Consider the following 26,999-nt stretch of genomic DNA (forward strand, 5'->3'; position numbering starts at 1 on the left):
TTACCATCATCAGGCTGGAGTTCCAATCTCTGTGTTTTTGCAAATGAATATTAGCAACTGACATTCCTTCTTAGCATGTAGTGTGGGGGTGGAGATTTGCTTTGAATGTAGCAAATAGATTGGGTGACTATGCTTCCGTGATCTGATTGGTTGGTGTAATCATGGTTATAGAAGGAATGGTATGAAGATTATGAAGTGTTTTGTTTAAGTCTGATTTCCAAATATAAAATTCTAAAATCATAATAATTAAAGGATTGACATATTGATTATAATGAAGTTTTTATTTTGTTTAAGGCTGGTTTCCAAATCTCTGGCAGACGTGAGGTATCATCCCGTTTATTTAAACAAAAAGATCTTTTTTCAATTTCAATAGCTTCTAGAGAGATTCTTTTATATAAATTCTCTGTTTTGTGGAGTAATTTAGTTTTTTCAAAGTCAATTTCGTGCCCTGTTCTTTTAATGTGCTGGACAAGGGAGGAGGTCTTCTCCTGTTTCTTGACTGCATTCATATGTTCTGCCATGCGCTGGCTCACTCTTCGGTTAGTTTGTCCAATGTATGTGGCTGCACATGTTTTGCAAGGGATTTCATAGATACCTTGGTATTCTAATTGGATTTTATCTTTGGGGCTCCTTAGGATATTAGATATTTTTTGGTTAGTGCAAAATGAGGTTTTGATGTTATGTTTTTGTAGAATTTTACTAATTTTATCCGTGGTGCCTTTGATGTAAGGAAGGATGGTGGTGCCATTGTCCTGTTCTTGATCTTGTTTTTTGGGGGGTGTCTCTTTATTGATTAGGTTTGTTATTGTTTTCTCTTTGAATCCATTAGAAATTAGTACATCTTTGAGTTTGTTCAATTCAGTTTTTAAGTGCTCATGGTCAGCTAAGCGTTTGGTTCTGGTGATGAGAGTTTTGGCCACTGAGGTGATTTGTGCGGGGTGGTGGTGTGAGTGTGCATTTAGATAACGGTTGGTATGGGTTTTCTTTTGGTAGATAGTATGTCCTAGGCTGCCATTGGGTTTTTTATAGACCAGTACATCTAGAAAGGGAAGTTGATCATTGATTTCTGTTTCCATAGTAAACTGTATTTTGGGGTGTAGGCTGTTGAGATGAGTGAGGAAATTGTCTAGTTTTTCTTTACCATGTGGCCAAATTACAAAGGTATCATCAACATATCTCAGCCAAAGTTTGGGTTTGTATTTGGCTTGCTCTAAAGCATTATTTTCGAAATATTCCATATAGAGGTTGGCTATGACAGGTGATAGAGGTGATCCCATGGGGGCTCCCTCTATTTGTTTATATCTTTGTTCATTATAGATGAAGTATGTATTGGTCAGGCAGTGGTTGGTAAGGTCTAGGATATATTTGGGGGGTTTGTGTTTGTCTTGGATAGCTGTCAAGGCTTCTGTAATAGGTATTTGTGTGAACAGGGACACGACATCGAAACTTACAAGTAGGTCATCGGGTTGTAGGTTTTGTTTTTTAATTATTTGTATAAAGTGGGATGAATTTTGAACATATGAGGTAATAGTTTCTGTATATGGTTGAAGGTATTTGGCTAAAAATTTGGCAAGGTTTTGTAGAGGGGAGCCTATAGAACTGACTATTGGCCTGAGAGGTATTCCTTCTTTGTGTATTTTTGGAAGGCCATAGAGTTTTGGACATATGGAAGATTTTTCTCTGGGGATGATTTTTTGCTGGATTTCTTCGCTGATGGGAGAGGCCTTGATTTTAGATTTGGTGGTTTTTTCTAGGTAGGTGGTAGGATCTGTGCTTAGGAGTTTGTAGGCCGGATTTTTTAGAAGATTTGTCATTTTTTCTTTGTATTCTGCTGTGTTCATTACTATAGTGGAGTTTCCTTTATCAGCTGGAAGGATTATTATATCCTGGTTTTTCTTTAGATTGATAAGTGCCTCTCTTTCTTCCTGCTGTATGTTACTTTTTGGAGGTTTACTAGAGCACAGAATATTAGTGACTTGGAGTCTATATATATATATATATATATTCCATTTTACAACAGCACGAAGTTTGGAAACTTCAGCCTGATGATGGTGGATGTGATTTCACCGAAACGTCGCATAAACATTGACCAACCACGTCTGCTGGAAGTTTGTTCCAAACATCTGCTACTTTTGATTATTATTATAATAATAATAATCAAAAATACTGTATTTCAGAGTTCCTTCAGAAGTTGTGGGTGTTCCATCACTGGAGGTTTTTAAGAAGAGACTGGACAGCCATTGGTCTGGAATGGTATAGTCTCCTACTTGAGTTGGACTAGAAGACCTCCAAGGTCCCTCCCAACACTTATGGCAACCAAGGCCTGCAACAAAAGTCCAGAAGTTGGCCAAGACCTCCCCCCCCAGCTTTGAAATAGCGTCATCCTGTTTTCTTTCCTCTCTGTTCGGCCATCTGGTGGACCAGAGCTCTGCAGATGGATTCTCGTATTTCTAGTCACACTTGCCAGTTTGACTCGAGATATCAGCATCTGGTCAATGTGAAATAGAAACTTGTTGGGGCTGGGAAAGGATGACTTAGCCCAGGGCTAGGCAAAGTTGGCTTGTGGACTTCAACTCCCAGAATTCTTGAGTCAATCATGCCAGCTCAGGAATTCTGGGAGCTGAAGTCCACATGTCATAGAAGAGCCAACTTTGCCTACCCCTGACTTAGCCCAATGGGAATCCCATGTTACAGTGCAGATTAGAACTCAATGCCTCCTGGTGATTGGCCCTAAATCAGCCAGCCAGCCAGCCTTTATAGCTGTTCTGCCGGGCTCTATGGTATGAGTCTCCCGAAAATTCAAGGGTACAAATTTCAGACACACACACACTTGAAAGTCCAAAAACAATGTTCTTTATCACAAAAATTCAAAAGAAACAAAGCACCCTTTTTGTATTGCAAAGAGCACTCGTCCCAAAACAACCTGGTAGTCTGTAAAATCCCCTTAATCAGTCCTTAAGTACTTAGCTATGTTTATTTATTGATTGATTTATTCATTTGTCCAATACACAAATACATAGGAAGAAAAATAGACATGTAGTAATATATATAAGGGTATAAGTGAGGAGAGGATATATGAAAGAAAGAAAATATATATGATAAGTGAGAGAAAGGAAAGACAATTGGATAGGGGACAAAAGGCACACCAGTGCACTTATGTACGCCCCTTACTGGCCTCTTAGGAACCTGGAGAGGTCAATCATGGAGAGTCTAAGGGAGAAATGTTGGGGGTTAGGGGTTGACACAATTGAGTCCGGTAATGAGTTCCACGCTTCAATAACTCGATTGTTGAAATCATATTTTTTACAGTCAAGTTTGGAGCAGTTCGTATTAAGTTTGAATCTGTTGCGTGCTCTTGTGTTGTTGCGGTTGAAGCTGAAGTAGTCATTGACCGGTAGGACGTTGCAGCATATGATCTTGTGGGCAATACTCAAATCGTGTTTTAGGCGCCATAGTTCTAGACTTTCTAGGCCCAGGATTGTTAGTCTATTTTTGTAGGATATTCTGTTTCGAGTGGAGGAGTGAAGGGCTCTTCTGGTGAAATATCTTTGGACATTTTCAAGGGTGTTGATGTCTGAGATGTGGTATGGGTTCCAGACAGATGAGCAGTAGTCTAGGATGGGTCTGGCAAAAGTTTTGTAGGCTCTTGTGAGTAGTGTGAGATTGCCTGAGCAGAAGCTGCGTAGGATCAGGTTAACAACTCTAGAAGCTTTGCTAGCAGCTGTGAAGGAATGTCACAGCCCTCCTTCTTCCACGAAGTGAAACACACACACACTTTGCTCTGCTTTGGTTTCAAAGTCGTGAAAAATCAACAAAGTCCGGAAACAGCAAGGCAAGGTCCTGAAGAAACAACGATCAGATAATCTTCCACAACGGCCAAGCCAGCACGCTGCTATTTATATCAGCAGCTCTAATTACTGGAGCCCCACCCAAACACAGGTGGCCTCTCTTATCTCCTGTAATATTTTTTCAATTGGTCTCTTTGATGCATAATTCTGCGCATGCGTGGGTCTAACACTTCCTCCTCCAAATCAACCGAAGATAATGGAGATTGGCTTCCTGGGCTGTGTGCCAAGCCCCCTCTTCCAAGTCTCCCCCACCTTCTTCTTCGTTCGAGGAAACTGCACTCCCTGACTCTGTTGGCAATAAAACAGGCCTATGACATGTTGATGTTTCCCCTGCCCTAACCATTAGACCAGTGTTGGCAATCTTTTTCGGCACCAAGTACCGAAATGAGAGAGCGCGGGCGTGGGGGAGCACCAGAAACCAGAAGTTGACCGTGTACTTTTCTGAATCATTTTTTTGTTGTTCTGATTTTTGATTTCAAAAATGTATATAGTTTTTCTGTAGCAGGTATAGTTTCCATGGAGCAGCATCATTCTTGTATATCATTATTATATCATTATTATAAGGTATATTCTGTACTGGCAACATTAGAAAACAGTAATTACCACATTGAAAATATAGAAATAACATAAGAACAAAATTGCTTCTATATCAGAAACTTTATGCGATAGAGCAAAATTAAGCATATTTTTGGAATCAGCACATCAAACTCCATAAAACGGACATATTACTTTTGCTGATGATTTGTGTGTGTGTGTGTTTGTGTGTGTTGACCAGTGTAATTGAAAAAGTCAAGGGATGGCAAATTTATGTTAATCTTAGTCATGAAAAACGTCTGGGTGACTTTGGGCCAAGTAACAGGAGATGGTAAGTTCTACTCCTACCCTAGGCATAAAAGCCATGCAGGTGACTTTGGGCCAATCATTAGTGTATGTTAAGTTCTAATCCCGCCTTAGGCATGAAAGCTGGCTGGGTGACTCTTAGCCAATCACCAGGAGACTCTTAAATTCTAGTCTGGAGTATAAATGGGATCTCATTGGATTAAGAATTCAGGAGTCGGTAACACGACCTGCTTGGTCTTGTTGGACAATGGAGAACTTTGATTTTCATCAATGGCCTTGGGCAGGAGGTTGACTAGAAGACCTGCAAGGTCCCTTCCAGCCCTATGACTCTATGATTCTTAAACATCCTCCTTGATTACTCTGGCATCTGGGTGCTTCAAGGTGGAACCCCAAAAAAGCCCCCTCTCTCAGCCTGACTCCAAAATTTGGCGAAAGGGGGCAAGTGGAGAAGCAGGGACCGCTCTGTTAAGAGAAGGCAGATACAGATAGAGATTTGCCTAATTAATTTGAAGTTCCCTTCATCTTCTTCCAACTCCTAGGCGTTCTTTGCCAGCGTTAGGAACTCGTATCCACCACGGTGTTATCAAACAGTTGGCAGGTGGGAGTGTTCTGAGAGTGCGTTCTGGATGTTCAGCCTGGTGCGAAGCTCCCGTCTGTCGCACCTTATCACAAAATGCCCTCGCCTGCCCTTTTAAGTTAAATGGCCCGTGTGGCATGATGGATGGGGAATCTCTGGAGCCAAGCTGGATCCTTCAGTGGGGACGCCATGGGCTTTCCCTGCCTCCCTTTTCTCCACCTCGAAGATCTTACATGTCTCCAGCTGCCCAGGTGTAGCTGTACTACCAGGAAGCACCAGGTGGTGGTTTGCTATCCAAATATGGGGGGAGAATTTCTCGGTCTATGGGCAAGGTGTGCTGGGAACTGGGCAGCCTCCTAGCTACTTAAATAAAACCTAATGCCTCTCCTCTCCCCCCCATTCTCTTTCCCTCTCCCCTTTCTCTCTATTTTTCTCTTGCTGTTTTTCTTTTTCCCCTTCTCTTTCTTTCTTTCTTTCTTTCTTTCTTGCCTGCTTGTTTGCTTGCTTTCTCTCTCTCTCTCTCTCTCTCCCTCTCCCTCTTTTTCTTTCCTCTCTCTTTCTCCTTATTTTTCTCTCCCTTTGTTTTACTCCCTTTCTCTCTCCTCCCTCTCCCCCTCTCACTTACTCTTTCTTGCTCTCTTCTCTCTCTTTCTCCCTATTTTTCTTTGTTTTTTCTCCCGCTTTCTCTCTCTTCTCTCTCTTTCTCTTTATTTTTCTGTCTTTCTGTATCTTCCTCTTTCTGTCTTTCTCTCTTTTCTTTCTCTGTTCTTTCCTCCCTCCCTCCCTTCCCTTCCTCCCTCTCTTTCTTTCTTTCTTTCAATCTTTCTTTTTTCTTTCTTTCCCTACCTCTCTCTTTCTCTCTCTCTCTCCCCCTCCATCTCTGCCTCCTCTCTTTCATTTTGCTTTGGAGACCTTTTGTAGAAAGGCTCACACACAGCTGGAAAATCCACACTCAAATTCCTTCCAGGAGGTGGGCAATCCCAATAAAAAGTTAATGACGCCAGCATCCTCAGTAGCTTGAATGAGAATGAATCAAGCTACTACACTGAAGCTCAATGAATAAAATATAAACCAGCCTCTGAAGGGGAACCTTTTGAAAAGGGAAGGCGACAGATCTTGGCCTTATATTATGCCCCAGCTACAAAGGCAAGGTGGTTAACAGAGAAGAACGTTTGCTGACGAGATTCGGTCAATCTGGGATTGATGTTATGGTTTGCCTGGTGATTTCACGCTGGCTCGATGAATTAAAAACTCACTTGTTCCAGTGGAAGGGGTCCACTTGCACACCTGATCAACCAAATTGTCAACTCTGCTCTCGAGTCCAGGGCAGTGATGGCAAACCTTTTTTCCTCGGGTGGCAAAAGACCATGGGCACATGCTATTGCACATGCAAGAGTGCCCACACCTATAATTCAATGCCTGGGGAGGGTGAAAATAGCTTCCCCCACCCCCCAGAGGCCCTGTAGAGGCCATAAATGGCCTGTTTCCCAACTTCTGGTGGGCCCAGTAGGCTCGTGTTTTGCCCTCCCCAGGCTCCAAAGGCTTTCCTGGAGCCAGGGGAGCATAAAATTTGATTTGATTTGATTTGATTTGATTTGATTTGATTTGATTTGATTTGATTTGATTTGATTTGATTTGATTTGATTTGATTTGATTTGATTTGATTTGATTTGATTTGTATGCCGCCCCTCTCCGAAGACTCGGAGCGGCTCACAACAATAAAACAGTACAAACCCAATTGATTAAAACAATTTAGAAACCCTTAATATAAAAAGCAATCATACATTTCATATAAACCATACATAAATGCCTTCGTCCACCCCACATAGGCTCTCTGGAAGCCAAAATCGGCCTCCCAGAGCCTCTGTGTGAGCCGAAAATCAGCTGGCCAGCACACACCATGCATAAATTTAGTCTAGGCTTATGTGATAAGACAACTATGTAACTAAATAAGAACAAACCATAGTAAATAGTTTGGAGCTGAGCTAGGGTAATGGCTCGCGTGCCAGCAGATATGGCTCTGTATGCCACCTGTGGCCCCCCCCTGCCATTAGTTCGCCATCACTGGTCCTGGGGGGTGGGAAACCAGCGAAATGGTGTGGCAGTCAAAGACAGAGGTACAATCCACACTTACCTTTCTATCCAAGGGTTACCCACAGCAGCGGAGAGGAATGACCTCTACAACCCGCAAAGTTGCTCCGTTGGCGAATGTGACTGATGACACACACACTGGGAAACAGGGTCATAATTGGGGTGTAAATTATGTGAGCGGGCGATGAAGCTCCTAATAAATAACTGGATTTCTTTTGAAGCTTGGCACGGGCCTCATGATTTAATTAGGGCATCCGTCAGATTCGTGGCACAGGTATTAACTGACTGTCGGGATCAAGGAGAAGAGCCTTCTCCACTGTGGCCCCAGCGCACTGTGCAACATTTTACGACTGGAAGTGAGAACTGTTCCCACCTTTGTAGCCTTCTGTTAGAGAACAACCACATCCCATGGCAATGTAATTTCTGATCCCAACTGAGGTCACAAGTCGAGGCCTCCCTCTGGATCTTCTGGGGAAGCCCAAACCAAAGACCTTCAGGCCTGCTTGTTAAGTGCTCACCTGACTCTTCTTCCTCCTCTTGTAGGATCACATCCCGGTGCCCTACCAGCCTGATTCCAGCAGCAACCCCTCCTCGACGACGTCATCCACTCCTTCTTCACCAGCTCCTCCCCTGCCGCCCAGCGCCACACCACCTTCGCCCTTGCACCCCTCCCCGCAGTGCACGCGGCAACAAAAACAGTTCAATTTGCCAGGTAAAATGATTCGGTAATCATCCAGTCACCATTAAGTGCAGCAGCCAGGTCTTGCCAGCGATCCTAATGTAAGGGAAGGGGGGAGTGGCAGAATCTGGGGGCGAAGTCAAAAGAGAAATCACCCTGGAATCCCTACGTAGCCACAAAGGAACTAAGTCCAGCCTCCCTTCAATTCCATTGATCCTTATCAGACTCCAAACAGGTGCTAAACGTTAGTTGAGAAGATTTGTATGTATAGACAGGAGGGGCAAGATATCATTTTTTATTTTATTTATTTATTTGTCAAACAATAATAGGATAGTAATTTGTACAAATAAACATTAGATAGGTAATGAGAAAAAGTAATGGTAGAAGACAATAGAGCATTAGGACAGGGACAGTAGGCACGATGGTGCGCTTATGCATTACAGACTTCCTAGAAAGGGGAAGAGGCCAGTTGTAAATAATCTAAGGTTAAAGGTTTTGGGGTTGGGAGTAGAAACTATAGAATCAGGTAAGAGTTTAATTGAATCAGTTAAATGTTTAATCAATTAAATTAGTTTAATTAGACTTTCACTTGTGGACTTGGTCTTGTCAGAGTTAATTTTGAACTTGCTTTGGAAACATGGAGGATAGGAGGCACTGGGCAGTTTCCTTAATGAAGACACTACAGCAGGAGTTGTTTCTTCAGAAGGCTTTTACTTCTTCTTAGTATCAAAAACTATTAACTCTATACTATATTACTGAACACCTAACCAAACTATTACACTAGACAACACTATCACAGACCAATCAACCACTAGACTACTGCTAACCACAATAGACCACCTACAATAGACCACTATCAGATCAGACCATACCTATGCAAAGGTGCATTACAATATATACAAGTATCGACCAATCAGGTTGTAGAACAGATTGCACCATTCTGCTGATGCACCATCACTCAGCATTCCTTCTACTTTACAGTAATTACAGCATTTCCGCTGTATTCTGAAAATTTCCTCAGGTTTTAAATCCTGACAGGTCTTTCATACCTGACACCTAGGATCTAATATGTTTTTAACCAATCTGGATCCTTCGGATGCCTCTGGGTGAGCTGGCAAATCTACCCAACGGATAGAATTTTGCTTTTCTCCAAATCTTTGGGGTTTGCTTCTAGTGAGATTGAGCCAGTTCAATTCAGGGGCTCACCCCTACGTCCTAGCAAAGATTTGAGAAGATGCAGACTTGAAATTCACCAAGGATAAACCCTGTTTGAAAAGTGGGGGGAAAGGCATTAATTGACTTGAGAATAATGCAAAAGAGATTCCTTTTAAAAGCTACTGTAGCATAGAGCAGTTATCCTTAACCCTGGCTACCAGGACTCGCAGCATTATCCATAATTCCTGGGGGGAATTCAACACCCGGTAGTAAATCATAGAAGTGTGCAGTGATGCAGAAATGATGGGGAGACCCTGGAAAGTGTGCAGAGGATAAAGGTTTTGGAGGCTAAAATTGGAGGATGAACAATTGAGAAAACTAGGTATGTCTGCCTATCAAAGACAAGTATTGAGGGGATAGGATCACTGTCCAATAATATTTTTTTAAAAAAAGAAGTAATAGGTTGAACTTTATCAAACAGGGATCCAACTTAGAAGTAAGGAGAAATTTCCTAACTTTATACCGTATGTAATCATACCTCGTAGGTATACCATAAAGTACAGGATCTCCTGTACCTTGAGCAGAGGGCTGGACTATAAGACCTTTGAGGCCCCTTCCAGCCCTCTCATTCTAGGTTCTATATTCAGAATCGAAGCCCTGCTAATCTCTTATTTCTCCTAATCTGTGTTTTCACTTTTCCAGCCTCTCACTATTACAAGTACAAGCAGCAATTCATTTTTCCAGGTAAGTGTCTACCAACAATGGCAAGATTAGTTCTAACCAGAAGATCTGCAAGAAATCCAGAAAGTTTTTTCCCTGCTTATACCTAAGGGCTAGGTTGGTTATCCATGGAAAATAAAGCGGTTGATGGCATTCTTGTTAATCCCTTCCTCTTTGGCTCAGTAAATCTCAGTAAATCAGCAAGTTATAGGGTTTAAGTTTCAGCCAATTACCATATTTTTCAGAGTATAAGACACACCGGAGTAGAAGATGCACCTTAGTTTTTTGGGAGGAAAATAGGGAAAACAATCCGCTTACCAGGTATTCATCTGATTAGTCTCCTTAGCCAGCATATTATTTTATCCCCTGGTTAGGGCTTTAAAAAAACTTTATTCAGAGAGAGAGTAACAATGAAAGAGCTTGCAAGCCAGTAAGAGCTGGGAACATAGTTAGCACCTAGAAAAAAAATATTCAGAACAATAGAGCAATGGAAAAAACTCTGCAAAAACTTAGGGCATGGGAAACATTCTTCACAGAGAGTAACAATGGAAGAGCTTGCAAGCTGGTAAGAGCTGGGAACATCATTAGCACCTGGAAAGAAACATTTGGAGCAAGTAGAGCAATGGAAAAACCCCCCTGCAAAACTTAGAGTTTGGAAAACATTGTTCGCAGAGAGAAACCATGAAAAAGCCTGCAAGGTAAGAGCTGGGAAGATGGTTAGCAGCTAGTTAGGGCTGAAAAAAAGCTACATTCAGAGTATAAGATGCACCCAAATTATCAGCCTCTTTTAGGGAGGAAAAAGGTGCATCATGGACTCCAAAAAAGGAAGGAAGGAAGGAAGGAAGGAAGGAAGGAAGGAATAGATGGAATACAAGAAAGGGGCGATGGGGACCATCTGGACCAGGTTGTTTAGTGTTGGTTGCACAATCAACCAATCAATCAAACATTTAAACTGTATTTGACATTTTTATCGACTTATCGAGCCCTGCAGAGATAAGCAGATGTCGCCTAATAATATGAAACGATCTCGCCGCAGGATGTAAGCCATTCCAACTCGAGCTGCCTTTTGCAATTGACCGATGGGGATTTTTGTCAATGCCGATGGTGTTCTAAATGTTTTGGGACTGCACCCAAGGCGCCGATGACTATGGGCGCTACCTTTTGTGGCAGGCCTTCTCGCCAAAATAATTTTCCCATTATACTGTTTTGTACCGTCTTCCTAACGCACCCAGCCATTGCTGAAGTGATATGAAACGTATCCCGGGTTATTATAATTTGGACAGAGCAATAGTTGGGGGACTTCAGAAGATACTGTAAATAGCCGGTGGGGAAATTATCTACGATAGCATTCGGCAAAGAGGCTGATCTCCCTGGCGTCATTGAATGAAAACACAGACAATTGTTCTGAGAATTGTTCCACACCCAGATTGCCTTTTGCTTCCCCAATTGATTCTGGTTCCCCTTTCTACCCATTTCCCAACGTAGCTCCAGTCAGAGGCAATGATTCTCTGCGGGATGGAATGGTGCCCATTTAATTTAAAAACGCTTTTCCCAGGGCTGGATTGAGTCCTCTAAACCGGCAAGGCTGTTATTGGCTTGTGAGACAAAGCAACGCAGAATTTGGCCTGTTGTTTGAACACCTCTTTGAAGAGAGCGTTTTCTGAACGGGATTTCCTTTGCTTTTCAGATGTTGTGCCTGAGGTGCCCCCCAAACCACCTCAAGTCATCCTCCATCCAGTGAATTCAGACCCAATGTAAGTGTCTCTCTATTTGTCCGCCTCTTTGGAACCATGGCCCAACCCTGAACCTCTTTCTCCTTTATTACAAAGGAAATCTCCTTGTTCTTGTTCTCCTTTTCTTCTCCTCCTCTTCAATTTCTTCTTCTCCTCTTCTTCCTCTTCCTCATCCTCCATCTCCACCTCCACGTCCATTTCCTCCTCCTTCACCTCTTCTTCTTTTTCTTCTTCTTTCTCTGCTTCGTCTTCGTCTTCCTCCTCCTTCTTCTCTTCCTCTTCTTCCTCTTCCTTTTCTTCTTCCTCCTCTCCTCCTCCTTCACCTCTTCTTCTTTCTCTTTCTCCTTCTCCTTTGCTTCCTCTTCCTTTTCTTCCTCCTCCTCCTTTTCTCCTTCTCCTTCTCGTCCATCCCCCTTGAATCTCTCTGGAAGCCAAAAACGCCCTCCCAGAGCCAAAAATCAGCTGGCCGGCACATTGGAGCTGAGCTAGGACAACGACTCATGTGCCAGCAGATATGGCTCTGCATGCTAACTGTGGCACCCGTGCCATAGGTTCGCCATCACTGCCCTGTACCATTTCAGACAAATGACTGCCCAGTGTCTTCTTAAAAGCTCCAGCAATGGATTGCTGGAGGACGTCTCATCACTCTATTACAAACGTTTGAAGATATTTTTTTTTCATTTTTCAGCAGAGGTATTGGGGGAACAACCGGCTGTTGGCCCTTATGCTCAGAACTGAAACTGGCCCAATGTTGCTCCCTTGGAAGCATTGCAACAGGAGAGGAACAGGAGCGCCTCTGGCTAATTTAGCCTTTAGGCCGGTTCTCCTGACAAGACAGAGTGCCAAAATGGGTGGGTGGGTTTATATCTTACAGTACAGTGCTGAACTAGTTCAGAGCAACAAGCTGGGGGGTGGATTTAAAATGAAGTGCGAATATAAATAGCTGGTCTAGAGAAACACTACGATGGAATTGAGACTGCTGGGTGGTTAGCCGCTGACGGGCAAGAGGCTAAAAGTTTTCCCTAGTTCACGAAGAGTGAGAAAAAGTGGATTGCTGGGTAATTGCTTATTTCTGTGTCCATATGTTTTACGGAAAAGCTAGAAATACTGTGGAGAGGGGGAGAAAGATTTCTCTCTCTCTCTCTCTCTCTCTCTCTTTCCCTCCCTCCCTCTCCCTCCCTCCCTCCCTCTGCATTATCAATTCGATGAGAAAGGCTTGTCCTGAGCTTTCGGGCTGGAGTAAATCGAGTTCTGCAAGGCGAGAGAACTGAGAGTGGCAACTGTTCCTACATCTGAGATAAAAGAAGCCCTTTTCGTTTGAACATGCGGCTTAGAGATGAATTGCCAACCTCGTCCTCACTCTGAAAGATTAATGCTCTTTCCTCCCCACTCTCTGCTTCTCCTGCCTCATTCTCACCGGAGCGGTTTTTTTTTGTCTCCACGGGCATTTGGACAAATCTGTCATCGAGGAAGTTTCCAGGAGTCCTCTTCTCCTCTCTTCCTGGAAAATTGGTTTTGCTCTCCATTGGAGAGGGAAGAAGGAAGAAGAAGAAGAAGAAGAAGAAGAAGAAGAAGAAGAAGAAGAAGAAGAAGAAGAAGAAGAAGAAGAAGAGGAGGAGGAGGAGGAGGAGGAGGAGGAGGAGGAGGAGGAGGAGGAGAAGAAACAGGAGGAGGGGAGGAGGAGATGAGGAGGAGAAGAAGAAGAAGAAAAAGGAGGAAGAGGAGGAAGCTTCTTGGATGAGAAGTAAAACGTCTTCGAAGAAAAACAAGAAAGTTCAGTTGCCTCCTGAAAAAGCACTTTTGGGACAATCATGACTTGGATGACTGAGAATCTCTACGGAGGAGAAGGAGGAGGAAGGAGACAAGGAGAAGGAGATTGTTTAATAATAGAAGGGGAGGAGAAGAAGAAAAGGAGAGAAAAAAGAAGACTTTTTTCATAATAAAGGGGATGGAGCAGGCAAAGAAGAAAGAAGAAGAGAAAGAGGAGGAGGAGGAAGAAAAGGAGGAGGAGGAGGAGAAGACTTGTTTTGTTTCTCTCGCCGAGTGTCTCAGCCTTAGCCTGGTCCTCAAGAGTTCCTCCCACGCCCAACCTTGGGTCTGTTTCCCTTTCCCCCTCCCTCCCACGCTCTCCTTTCTTTGCTTTAAGAATTCAGGGAAGACGGAAGAAGAAGAATCCCATCAGATAAAACCCCATCACTTGCCTTTTTTCTTCACTCACATTTTCTCTTTAGCAAAAATCCCTCTGCCCAGAGCTTAAGCGAGCGAGAAAGCAATTGTAACAAAGGGAAAATGAAATAAGGAAGATCAGAAATCGTCGTCGGCTTTATGTCCCCAATTTCATTTATGCCTGCGTCTCGCATTCCCACTTTTCCTTCCCTGCCAGCTTCTTCCATCACTTCGTCGGTTTCGACTCCCTTCCCACCTGCCCCAAAGAGGGCAAAGGAGCTCCAGGACCATATGTTACCCCTCTGCACAAACCTTGGGGCTGTCCCCCAGCCACTTCCAACAATGATCTGTTAGTCTGGCAGAGGAAAAGTACCACGGAAACCACAGAGGATAATCATATGCATTGCCTTCTGTTGGTTTAGTCTGCAGTTCCATTTGCATTTTGCAATTCCCGTAACAAGCTTTAGATTTAGATTAGATTTATTGGATTTATATGCCGCCCCTCTCCGCAAACTCGGGGCGGCTCACAACAAGGTAAAAACAATACATAATAACAAATCCAATACCCACAGCTTTGTGTAAATCCCGGTCAGAAAAGGAAGCCCAGAAGTCCATTGGGCAAAGTGAGATATAGACGGCATAAAAGTTTGATAGATAAATCAATAGGAAGAAAAGTTACACGTTCGTTGTCCGGGCTGCCACACCCCTTTATGAAATTCAGGCTGCGGTTCATCTTCACCAGTTAGGTCCCACAGAGTGGATCTTCTCCGGATCCTGTCAACTAAACAATGTCGCTTGGTGGGACCCAGGGGAAGAGCCTTCTCTGTGGCGGCCCCGGCCCTCCAGAACCAACTCCCCCCAAAGATTAGAATTGCCCCCACCCTCCTTGCCTTTTGTAAGCTACTTAAAACCCACCTCTGCCGTCAGGCATGGGGGAATTGAGACCCTCTTTCCCCCTAGGCCTTTACAATTCTATGCATGGTATGTATGTATGTATGTTTGGTTTTTATATTAATGGGTTTTTTAATCGTTTTTAGTATTAGATTACTATTGTACACTGTTTTATTGTTACTGTTAGTTGGCCCGAGTCTCCGGAGAGGGGCGGCATAGAAATCCAATAAATAAATGAATGGATGGATGGATGGATGGATGGATGGATCAATCAATCAATCAATCAATCAATCTTCTATGCCAGTGATGGCAAGCCTTTTTTTCCTCAAGTGTTGAAAGAGCATGCGTGTGTGCTATCGCACATGTGTGAGTGCCCACACTCATAATTCAATGCCTGGGGACGGCAAAAACACCTCCCCCCACCACCCAGAGGCCCTCTGAAGGCCGTGTTTCACCTCCTCTCCCCCCCAGGCTCCAAAGGCTTCCCTGGAGCCAAGAAAGGGTAAAAACGTCCTCCCCCATCCTCCTGGAGGCTCTCTGGAAGACAAAAATTTATTTATTTATTTATTGGATTTGTATGCCGGCCCTCTCCGTAGACTCGGGGCGGCTAACAACAATAATAAAAACAGCATGTAAATCCAATACTACAACAACTAAAAAACCCTTATTTTAAAACCAATCATACCTACAAGCAAACATACCATGCATAAATTGTAAGGGCCTAGAGGGAAAGAATATCTCAGTTCCCCCACACCTGACGGCAGAGGTGGGTTTTAAGGAGCTTACGAAAGGCGAGGAGGGTGGGGACAATTCTAATCTCCGGGGGGAGCTGGTTCCAGAGGTCTGGGGCCGCCACAGAGAAGGCTCTTCCCCTGGGCCCCGCCAAACGACATTGTTTAGTTGACGGGACCGGGAGAAGGCCCACTCTGTGGGACCTAACTGGTCGCTGGGATTCGTGCAGCAGAAGGCAGTCCCTGAGATAATCTGGTCCGGTGCCATGAAGGAAGCCCTTTATAGGTCATAACCAACGCTTTGAATTGTGACCGGAAAGTGATCGGCAACCAATGCAGACTGCGGAGTGTTGGTGTTATATGGGCATTTTTGGGAAAGCCCATGATTGCTCTCAAAAATGCCCTCCCAGAGCATGTGTACGAGTCAAAAATCAGCTGGCCAGCACACACACACACATTGGAGCTGAGCTATGGCAACGGCTTGTGTGCCAGCAGATATGACTCCGCCATCTGTAGCACCCATGCCATAGGTTTGCCATCACTGTTCTATGCCTACTCAGACGACTACTCTGTGTCACTGTTTTCCATCTCTGCATTCTGGAATCCCTCCATAATTAACATTTTACATAGAGAGCTTCAGAGAAGGCCAGATGAGGCTAGCATGAAACGCAAAAGAATGAACTAATGCCTTCCTCATGCCAATGTAATCCTCTTGGGCTCCATTGGTCCAGAATGGCGCCAAAGGATCTCCTGCTTGGTTAGGGGGTTGGACTAGAAGACCTTCAAGGTCCCTTCCAACTCTTGTTATTGTAAATTATTCTGTTCTTTTTTCTATATTCTACTCTATTCTACTTTATTTTCTATTTAATTCAATTCTTTTTCTATATTCTATTTTTCTAGTCTAGTCTAGTCTAGTTCATTCTATTCTATTCTTTTCTCCACTGCACTGGGAAGGAGAGTCCAACATGGGTAATTACCAATCCTATTGGTAGAGACTGAGTTAATTTAAATATTTAAATGCGAGGTAATCACCGTCCCTTAGCAGCCCCCAATACCTCAGTTTTAAAAACTCAGTCTAAGTGTAGAGACTGTTTTTAAGAGTATCTTATTTAAGTATTACTAATGTTTAATAAAATAACTTGTCTTCTTTTTTCTCCATATCCTGAGCGGGGAGCACCTCAGCTAGGGGTCACTGGCCTCAGAGGCCATACCCGGCTGAGAGCCGAAGGTGAGGGGGTCCGCCCCCCTCACTGGAAGGCTCGGGGATTATTTTCCCCTTGAAGACAAGTACCTGGCACAGCGCCAGCGCCTCTCAGCTGTTCGGCGCTGAGGAGAAAAGCCGCGCTGCCGCCGCCACAGCAGAGTCTGTGCGATTGCTGCAGCCGTATAAGCCGCTGGGACGGCAAGGAGGGCTATTAGGCAGGCTGGGCAGGCTCCTTTCAATTGGGGAGGTCGGTCCCCGAAAAGGAGGAAGGCGGCAGAATTGCGGTGTTTCTAGCCGCGCCCGCCATTTTGGGCAGTTGCTGACCCGCGCCCGCCATTTTTGAGCGGGAAACAGTTGCTCTCCGCCCACTCTGTGGGCGCGACCAACGTTGGGCTTACACAGGCGTCATTCCTAAGGAGCCTAAATCGCCATTTTGGCTGTCAGCTCTCGTTCCGAGCAGCGTTGAATTGCAGATCTATTGTTAACAACAGTGCTCGTGAGTAATAATGGAGGAGAAAATGACTGAAAAGGCATCCTCCCCCACTTTGGTGTCCAAAGATAAGGGCAAGTCAAAGCCCAAAGAAAAATCCAAGGCGCAGGCCTCTTCTTCCTCTCTCAAAGAGGCAGAGAGGCGCATTAAAGCATTGGAGCAGAGGCTGGAGGCAGCCATTTTAGCACCAAGAATTGCCTCGCCTCTCCCTGCGCAGTTGATGTTCCAGGCCAGGGATCCACTAGCTCCATATTCTGGGTTGAGACCAACTGACACCCTGTCAGAAAGGGATTGGTCCCCAGAGAGGCAGGGCCCATTTCTGCCTGCAGCTGGTCAATCTGCTTCAGGCCTTAGTCAAGCCAGGCCTCCTTCAGCACCTCATTCTATGAAAAGTGGGCCTTCAGCAACCTTTACACCCACTGCAGCTGGGCTTAGAGTGCACCCTGACACATGGCAACAGATGTCTCCAGCGTTGCAGGAGCTTGTCACTGATGCATATTCCCAGGGGATGGCAGCAAAGGTGCAGAACACACGTCACCCTTGTCCAACAAGAAATCCTTGGTCAGTACCGCCCCTCTCGGGTATGGGGTCCTGGGTTGAAGAGCCTTCCCAGTTGGAGGAAACTGAGAAAGAGTATGATTTCTCAGATGACGAGACCACTCCTGAACACGCGGTAGTGGCTGGTCTTTTTAAGGCTTCTTATTTCAAGGTTCTACTCCATAAGGCAAAGCAAACAGCTGACTTGCCAGGTTCTACTAAAGTTACAGATTCTACTGAGGACCCTAAACCGTCTACAGTACTCTTCAAAGAGCCTCAGCCCGAGACTGACCATGTGCCATCCTCGGATATCTTTATACAAAGTATCAAGCGCCCTTGGCAGACTCCAGCAGCGGCTCAAGGACCTTCGGTCATGGAGAGGAAATTCTATACTCTGGATGAGGATATGGAGAAGCTGTTGGAGTTTCCGCCCATTGACCAGCCAGTAATGACTCTGATTTCAAAGGCTTTGGTTCCCTCTGAGACTGGCGATAGCTTGAAACCAGAGGATAGAAAGGCGGAGATTTTATTGCGTAAGTCGCATCAAATGGCCAGTTGGGGGTTTAGAGCAGCCACGGCTGCCTCCTTTTTCAATCGGGCCTCCATAATATGGCTGCAAGAGGTGCAGGCCCGTCTAGGCCCAGAGGATGGCCGTTTACGACAGGACATCAGTAAGCTATTAGCTGCAGCGGAATTCTCTGCGGATGCTACCCTCCATGCAGCGAAGTTTTCGGCTCGAGGGATGGCAACTTCACTGGCTTCCAGGCGTCTCCTTTGGCTAAGGAACTGGCCGGCGGACCTTAAGTCCAAATGGAACCTGGCTTCCTCTCCATACCAAGGAGAAAAACTGTTTTGGGAAGCCTTGGATCCGGTCCTCATTGAGGACAAGGACAAACGGAAGTCCCTTCCCAGAGCATACAGACGACAGGAGCGTCGGGCTAACCCCTATAATCGTCGCCAGCCATTTCGTTGGGACTCCTCCTCGTCGGTGGGTCAGAATATCAGGCCTTTCCAACAAGGCCAATATGGTCAGTCAGGCTTTCGAAGTGACCGTGCGGCCTTTCAAGACCGACCGAGGGGATATCAGCAAGCGAGACGGCCCTTCAGGGGAAACCAGAGGGGCTTCAAACGCAACTCCAAGTGACTTGCATCCGCTAACGCCCATAGGAGGCAAACTACAACTTTTCAGTGCCTCCTGGAGAAGTATCTCCACCGACAGATGGGCGCTAGCCACAATTTCTCAAGGGTTGCGTCTGGAGTTTCTTCAGCCCCCACCACACCGATTTGTCCAATGTCCATCAACACGAGATCCGCTGAAAAGACATCATTTGCGGCAGGAGATAGACCATCTTTTGGATATCAAGGCGATAGAGAGGGTGCCCGAACATGCCAAAGGCACGGGGTTCTATTCCATCGTTTTCCTCGTGCCAAAGGCATCAGGAGGGTTCAGGATGATCCTAAATCTAAGGTCCCTGAATGCCTTCATCCGATATCGGAGATTTCGAATGCACTCTCTCCAATCGATTCTCTCCTCTATTCGTCATCACGACTTTCTAACGTCGATAGACCTGAAAGATGCTTACCTGCACGTTCCCGTTTGGCCGGCCCATCGTCGCTTTCTCAGGTTCTGCCTGCACGGTACCCACTACCAGTACAGGGCGATGCCGTTCGGCCTGTCCTCGGCGCCTCGGTCATTTACAAAGCTGATGGACATCTTGACGGCGCATATCAGGGCCCAGTCTGTACGAGTGATGGCATACTTGGACGACATCATCGTTATGTCCAAGTCACTGCCCCAGGCGCAACAGGATTTGACTCTTACACGAAACGTCCTGGAGCGACATGGCTATACCATCAACGAGGAAAAGAGTCATCTTTTTCCCTCTACAAGCATCCAGCATCTGGGGTCTATTATAAATACTACTCAGGACACGGTATCTTTGACACCGGAAAGAATCCTCAACATTCGGCGACTGGTCAGCAATCTGTGTCGTCAACATCAGGTATCGTTGGCCATGTTGTCCAAGGTACTTGGGACTCTCGTATCATCCATAGGGATCGTACCATGGGCTCGGCACCACATCAGGAGTCTCCAATGGTTCCTACTGCCGTACCAAAAGGACAAGGTGAGCCACTCTCACCGGCAGGTGAGGCTTCCAGCATACGTCAAACAATCGCTGAAATGGTGGTTGTCCCCAGCGTTATTCCGGGGTTCCCCTCTCCACAGCCACGACTGCTTGGTTCTGACCACAGATGCGAGTCTGTCAGGTTGGGGTGCTCACATGGGTCCTCATATGGCCCAAGGCCTATGGTCTCAGGACGACCTGACCCCTATCAACATCAATTTCCTGGAGCTCAGGGCTGTGTTTCTGGCACTTCGAGCCTTTACTTGCTGGGTTCAAGGCAGAGACATACTGATCCTAACAGACAATGTAGCGACCAGGGCCCACCTCAATCATCAAGGGGGCACGAAGTCACAGCGCCTCATGCTCGAGACTACGGCTCTCTTCGATTGGGCCGAACTTCATTTGTCTTCATTGCGGGCGGAGCACATTGCGGGGACCAGCAATGTGCAAGCGGACTGGTTGAGCAGGGCGACCCTGGATCCGTCGGAATGGCGACTCGCCCCAGCTCTTTTCAACAGCATAGTCCGCCGCTTTGGGGTTCCATCAGTGGATCTTTTTGCAACTCCGGACAATGCCCAATTGCCCAGATTCTATTCCAGGTTCACAACGCCAGGGGCGGAAGGGGTCAACGCCCTGCTGTCTCCTTGGCCCAAAGGTCTGCTTTACGCATTTCCACCAACATGCCTTATTCAAAGAACATTGGACAAGATGGTGCAGGAAGGAGCAGAGTTGATATTGATGGCTCCTCACTGGCCGAGACGCCCTTGGTTTGCAGACCTGATAGCCTTTTCTGTGTCTCCCCCGTGGAGTACAGTGATCCCCCGCTCGTTGCGAGGGTTCCGTTCCAGGAGCCCCCGCAACGAGCGGGTTTTCGCGAAGTAGCGATGCGGAAGTAAAAACACCGTCTGCGCATGTGCAGACGGTGTTTTTACTCCCACAGCGCTAGCGAGGAGCCGAAGATTGAGGACTCAGCTCGGAAGCTGCACGGGTGTTTTAAAAGGTCTCCGCCGGCATGGGGGGCTTCTTAGCACCCCCCCAAACCCGAGTTGGGGGTTCGGGAGGTGGTAGGAAGCCCCCCATGCCGGCGGAGACCTTTTAAAACACCCGTGCAGCTTCCGAGCTGAGTCCTCAAGCCAAGCGCAGAAGTTAGCCTTGAATCCCTTTGAATCCCGCCGCTTCTGCTGGATACGGGCGATGGGGGGGCGAGCTGCCACAGCCCCTGGCTTCCGCGTTGCTCGTCCCACCCACCGCCCGTATCCAGCAGAAGCTGCTGGATTCAAAGTGCTGCTGGGAGCCGCAGGCGAAAGGAGCTCGGGCATCGGAGCGCGGCGCCAGGCATTGTTCTCCGGACCCCGCCCGCTCAGCCCCACGGCGGCCCTTTCCCTCTCCAGGCTGCGGGCGGGGTCCGGAGAACAATGCCCGAGCTCCTTTCGCCTGCGGCTCCCAGCCCACCGCCTGTCTCCTGCTGCCCGGTTTAGCCAGGACACGAGCGGCGAAATGACTTGGAGGAATGTGAAGATGAAACCGGCCGGTTTCAGCTTCACATTCCTCCAAGTCATTTCGCCGCTCGTGTCCTGGCTAAACCGGGCAGCAGGAGACAGGCTTTGAGTTTTGGCTGCGGGGGGAGAAGTAGGACTTTCCTAACTCCCTCGCCCCGCAGCCAAAACTCAAAGCCTGTCTCCAACGCGTGCTACGATCTTCCGGGCGAGCCAGGCTCAGCGGATCAAGGCAGCCGCTTGGGCCGAGAGGAGCCGGCCTTGATCCGCTGAGCCTGGCTGGCCCGGAAGATCGTAGCGCGCGTTGGCGGATCAAGGCCGGCTCCTCTCGGCCCAAGCGGCTGCCTTCCGTCACTGAGCCTGGGGTCCCGCGCCCCGGATCGGGCGGCTGCTGCTTTGCAAAGAGGCGCTTTTTTCCCTCCCAGCCCCGCGTGCAGATCCCGCGCGGCTTTTGTGTGTGTGTGTTTGTGATCTTTCCACGCGCTTTTGCGAGTTGTGCAAATTGGCGCTTTCGCTTCTTCCCCGCGCTCGGCTTCCTCCTTTTTTATTCCTTTGTTTGCCGGCGGCTCCAGGGCGCCTGCCGGGCCCGGCTTGCTTTGACCTCTCCCGGGCGGCCTCGGCATCCTTGGCGGCGAGCGGGGATCTTCCCCCCGCGAACGCAGGCAGGTGGTTGCGCGTGGCGCCCCGGGCTTTTTTAGGGGGGGTGTTTTTTATCCCCGTCTGCACCGGCTTTGCCAGGCTGCGATCGGGCGCTTGGAAGGGGAAGAGAAGCGTTGACAGACGCGGCGAACTTCCAGGGCTGGGGGTTTTTTATTTGCGCCCCGAGGGAGGAAGAGCCCCCGAAGTGACCCGCAGGAGCCGGGCGAAGCGGGCAGGCGGCGATCGCAAGACGCCGGCTTGGCTGCCGGGCTTTTCCGCCGGCACCTGAAGTGGAGCCCCCTTGGCCAAGCGATCTGGGCGGCCGTCGCATCGGGCAGCCCGGGAGACCCCCGTCCGGCGCGCTACGATCTGGTCCCGCCCGATCCTCCTCCCTGAGGCAGCTCGCCCTCCCATGGCCGCTTCCTCCACCCTCTATTGCAAGCCCTCGCCACCGCAGCCAACGCGCGCTGCGATCTTCAAGCTGCCTTCCGTGACTGAGCCTGGCTGGCCCGGAAGATCGTAGCGCGCGTTGGCTGCAGCGGCGAGCGAAGCCAAGCCGGCAGCAATGTCGCCGCCGGTGCAGCCAACGCGCGCTACGATCTTCCGGGCCAGCCAGGCTCAGTCACGGAAGGCAGCTGCTTGGCCCGGGATGCTGGGCCGAAAGGAGCCGGGCTTGAAGATCGCAGCGCGCGTTGGCTGCGGTGGCGAGGGCTTGCAATAGAGGGTGGAGGAAGCGGCCATGGGAGGGCGAGCTGCCTCAGGGAGGAGGATCGGGCGGGACCAGGTGGGGGCTGGAATTTCTCCGCCAGGGCGAAGGGCGGGCGAGCGGGTGCTGGGGAGGGCTTCTCGCCCTCCCGACAGCAAGAGGGGGGAGCGAACGGCGTGGGCAGGCGAAGGGCGGGCGAGCGGCAGCGAGGAGTTTGCGTGGGCGGTGGGGAAACTCCTCGCTGACGCCAGCAAGAGGGGGAAGACCCAGGGAAGCCGCTGCCATCTACGCATGCGTGCAGGGCACGCATGCGTAGATGGTATTTTTGACTTCCGGGTTGAAAAATAGCGAAGTACCCTGTTCGCAATGGTTGGGGACGCAATAAACGGGGGATCACTGTATTCCGAATTACGAGATATCGTTGAGCCAGGGGTCAGTATGTCATCCGAACCCTCAATGGTTCCAGCTGACCGCCTGGCACTTGAGAGGCTCAGATTAAGAAACCAATGTATACCGGACAATGTAGTATCTACTATGCAGGCTGCTCGTCGTTCGTCTACAGTGCGAATTTACCAGGCTACATGGGCGGCCTTTTGTAAGTTTTGCTCAGAGCATTGTTCTGACCCTCAGCAAGCTTCGGTTATTCTGGTGTTACAGTTCCTGCAAGCGGGAGTTGATAGAGGTCTAGCACCAAATACCTTGAGAAGGCAAATAGCGGCTCTCGCGACCATTGTACAGGTGCCTCAATCTCGTTCGTTAGCACAACATCCTTGGGTACGAGATTTTATTAAAGGAGCAGTCAACTCCCACTCACCTCGGATACACAGGTTCCCGACTTGGGACTTGTCTCTTGTACTGAAGGCTCTTACTGCTCCTCCCTTTGAGCCGCTAAGATCTATTCCACTTCGTCTGTTGACATTCAAAACGGCATTTCTTGTGGCGATCACATCAGCGCGCCGAGTGTCCGAATTGTCGGCCCTGTCTACTCGATCGGACTTGTGCGTGTTCCACTCTGACAGAGTAGTGTTGAGACTGGACCCGACCTTTATACCCAAGGTCAACTCTGGTTTTCACAGATCGCAGGAATTGGTCCTTCCTGACTTTTGTACACACGGCCAACATCCTTTGGAGTTGAGATGGCACAAGGTGGATGTTAGGAGGGCGTTAAAGATTTATATCAGACGGACTGCTGAGCTCAGGAAAACTGACAGGCTGTTTGTGTCATTTGCTCAAAGATCTAGGGGACTTGGGGTCTCATCTAAATCCATTAGTCGCTGGCTTAAGGATTGCATTTCAGAAGCGTACAAAGTTAGGTCTCAGTCGCCTCCGACTGGCATAACTGCGCATTCCACCAGAAGTGCGGCGGCGTCTGCAGCATGGAATACCCAAGCTTCTATTGAGGACATTTGTAAGGCAGCGACTTGGGCTTCGCCTACAACCTTCATACGTCATTATAAACTTGACTCGGTTGCTTCGGCTGAAGCTTCCTTTGGGAGGCGTGTGTTGCAGAGGGGTTGTTCCTCTCCGTCGACCGTGGCACAGCCTTTTCCCTCCCAGGGGATGTGAACTTTGGTATATCCCATGTTGGACTCTCCTTCCCAGTGCAGTGGAGAAGAACCGTTGTACATACCTGAACGGTCTTCTCGATGCACTGGAAGGAGAGTCCAAACCCACCCGGCGTAGTTGCCAGGTCGCCGGAGTATTTGGGTTGCGAGGTTTCTACGTTGATTGTTATATGGTTGAAGTTTAATAAATTGTGTTACCTCTATACTGTCTTCGTTTTTAAAACTGAGGTATTGGGGGCTGCTAAGGGGCGGTGATTACCTCGCATTTAAATATTTAAATTAACTCAGTCTCTACCAATAGGATTGGTAATTACCCATGTTGGACTCTCCTTCCAGTGCATCGAGAAGACCGTTCAGGTATGTACAACGGTTCTTCTATTCTATTCTATTCTTTTTCATTCTATTCCATTCTATTCTATTCTATTTTATTTTTTCCATTCTATTCCATTCTATTTTATTCTATTCCATTCTATTTTATTCTATTCTATTCTATTTTATTCTTTTCCATTCTATTCTATTCTATTCTATTCTTTTCTATTTTATTCTTTTCCATTCTATTCTATTCCATTCCATTCTACCTCAGCCTATCCTATTCATTCTCTTCTCCTCTTTTGTATTTATTTATTGGATTTTTATGCTGTCCCCCTCCGAGGACTTTCTATTCTGCTCTGCTCTTTTTAAAATTCGACTCTACTTTACTTGACCCTATTTCTACTCTGTTCTACTCAGTTTTTATTCCATTCTATTCTCCTCTACCTCCGAAGATGTTTAGTTTTTCTGCCTTTCTTACATCCTTCATCAAACCTGATCTTTAGATCCTACTGCAGATCAGATCCTACTTCCAGATAATAATTTCCCCCTGGCTTCATCCTCTACCTCATCCTGCAATTCTCCTCCAAAAAATAAAAAGACTAAGTTCTATTGAAGTAAGATGTGAAATGTGGCTATTTGGCAAAATTAGCTGGGAAAGAACCCAGCCCTTGATCCATTCATGCTACCAGACCTGGTGAGATACGGGGCAGCCCCCTTCTCACTCAGTCCTCCAAATCCACTTCTTGCAACGGCATCGTTAGAAGGTGACCTCTCTCTCTTAAAGCCGAACCTGGCCTCCCGAAAGGCGAAGTGATTTTTACGTGGGCAGCCTCGCTCGGCTAGAGCCTGGGCTGTAGAAGATTAGCTGACAATCAATGAAACGTGTGTGAAAAATTGACTCAGCAGCTCCAGATTATTCCACGCTGGTTCAACTCTTACTGTACTCTTCTTAAGGAAAAAGACAATTTCAGCATGCCTGCCGAAGGAATTCTAGTCCCAGAATTAGAATTGCTGTTTTGGCAAAAGTTCCAAGCTTTTTCCTCTTAGACCAGTGTCAGTTTACATGTGCTCTCTCTCTCTGTGATTTATCTTTCTCTTATTCTTTCTTTCTCTCTCTCTCTCTCTCTTTCTTTCATTTTCATTCTCTCTCCCACTCTAGTTATCTCTTTCCCGTTCTCTTTCTCATTCCCTCTTTTTCATTCTCTCATTCTTTATCTTGTTTTCCTTCTCATTCTCTTTGTCATCCTCTCTTTCTTTGTCATCTCTCTTTCTATCTCATTCCTATTATTTTTCTCTCTCATTCTCATCCTCTCTCCTTTTCATTCTCTGTCTCGTTCTTCTTCTGTTCATTTGTTTGTTTGTTTGTTTGTTCGTTCGTTTATTCGTTCATTCAATTAATTAATTAATTAATTAATGAACAAATGAATGAATGAATGAACAAATAAACAAACAAACAAACAAACAAACCTAAGTCAGTAAGCCACACTAAGTCCTCTGGGATTGGGCGGCATAGAAGTCGTATTAATTAATTAATTAATTAATTAATTAATTAATTAATTAATTAATATGACTTCTATGCCGCCCAATCCCAGAGGACTTAGGGTGGCTTACAACAACAATATAAATACAAAAACAATAAGAAAGAATAAGAAAGAAGTGGAATATAATATCTAAAACAATGCTTGGCTGCATAGCTAGAGGTATAACAAGCAGGAAGAGGGAGATTGTGATCCTACTGTATAGAGTGCTGGTGAGACCCCATTTGGAATACTGTGTCCAGTTCTGGAGACCGCACCTACAAAAATATATGGATAGAATCGAACGGGTCCAAAGATGGGCTACAAAAAGGGTGGGAAGGTCTTAAGTATAAAACTTATCAGGAAAGACTTCATGAACTCGATCTGTATAGTCTGGAGGACAGAAGGAAAAGGGGGGACAGGATTGAAACATTTAAATCTAATCCACAAACTAGAAAAAAAATGGAGTAGATTACTACACATGTAGATGGATAAACAGTTGGCTGACCAACCGCACCCAACGAGTTGTCCTCAACGGCATTAAATCCACATGGAAAAAAGTAGACAGTGGAGTACCACAGGGCTCTGTCCTGGGTCCTGTACTCTTTAACATCTTCATCAACGACCTGGACGAGGGAATAAAAGGGGAACTAATAAAATTTGCAGATGACACCAAGCTGGCGGGGGTAGCCAACACCCTTGAGGACAGGCTCAGAGTACAAGAAGACCTAGACAGACTATCACAGTGGGCCCATACCAACAAAATGAGGTTCCACACCGACAAATGCAGAGTCCTCCACCTCGGCAAAAAGAACCCTAGACATACATACAGCCTGGGAGATACCCCACTCAGCAGTAGTGACTGCGAAAGAGATCTTGGAGTCTTGGTGGACAATCAACTAAACATGAGTCAGCAATGTGCAGCAGCAGCCAAAAAAGCCAACTCAATCCTAAGCTGCATCAACAGAGGAATACG

At 46.8% G+C, this 26,999-nt stretch overlaps 1 protein-coding gene across 1 annotated transcript in view; it reads left to right on the forward strand.

The window, feature by feature from the left end:
- KSR2 (kinase suppressor of ras 2) overlaps positions 1 to 26,999 on the forward strand; it is a 111,549-nt gene that overhangs the window by 75,615 nt on the left and 8,935 nt on the right. The window contains exons 8-10 of the mRNA XM_070762003.1: positions 7,900 to 8,068; positions 9,893 to 9,934; positions 11,598 to 11,664. Of these exons, the coding sequence (XP_070618104.1) occupies positions 7,900 to 8,068; positions 9,893 to 9,934; positions 11,598 to 11,664 (278 nt within the window). The remainder of the gene's footprint in view (positions 1 to 7,899; positions 8,069 to 9,892; positions 9,935 to 11,597; positions 11,665 to 26,999) is intronic.

This window comes from Erythrolamprus reginae, chromosome 10 (genome assembly GCF_031021105.1).
Source record: "Erythrolamprus reginae isolate rEryReg1 chromosome 10, rEryReg1.hap1, whole genome shotgun sequence".
In the NCBI taxonomy this organism is placed as follows: domain Eukaryota; kingdom Metazoa; phylum Chordata; class Lepidosauria; order Squamata; family Dipsadidae; genus Erythrolamprus; species Erythrolamprus reginae.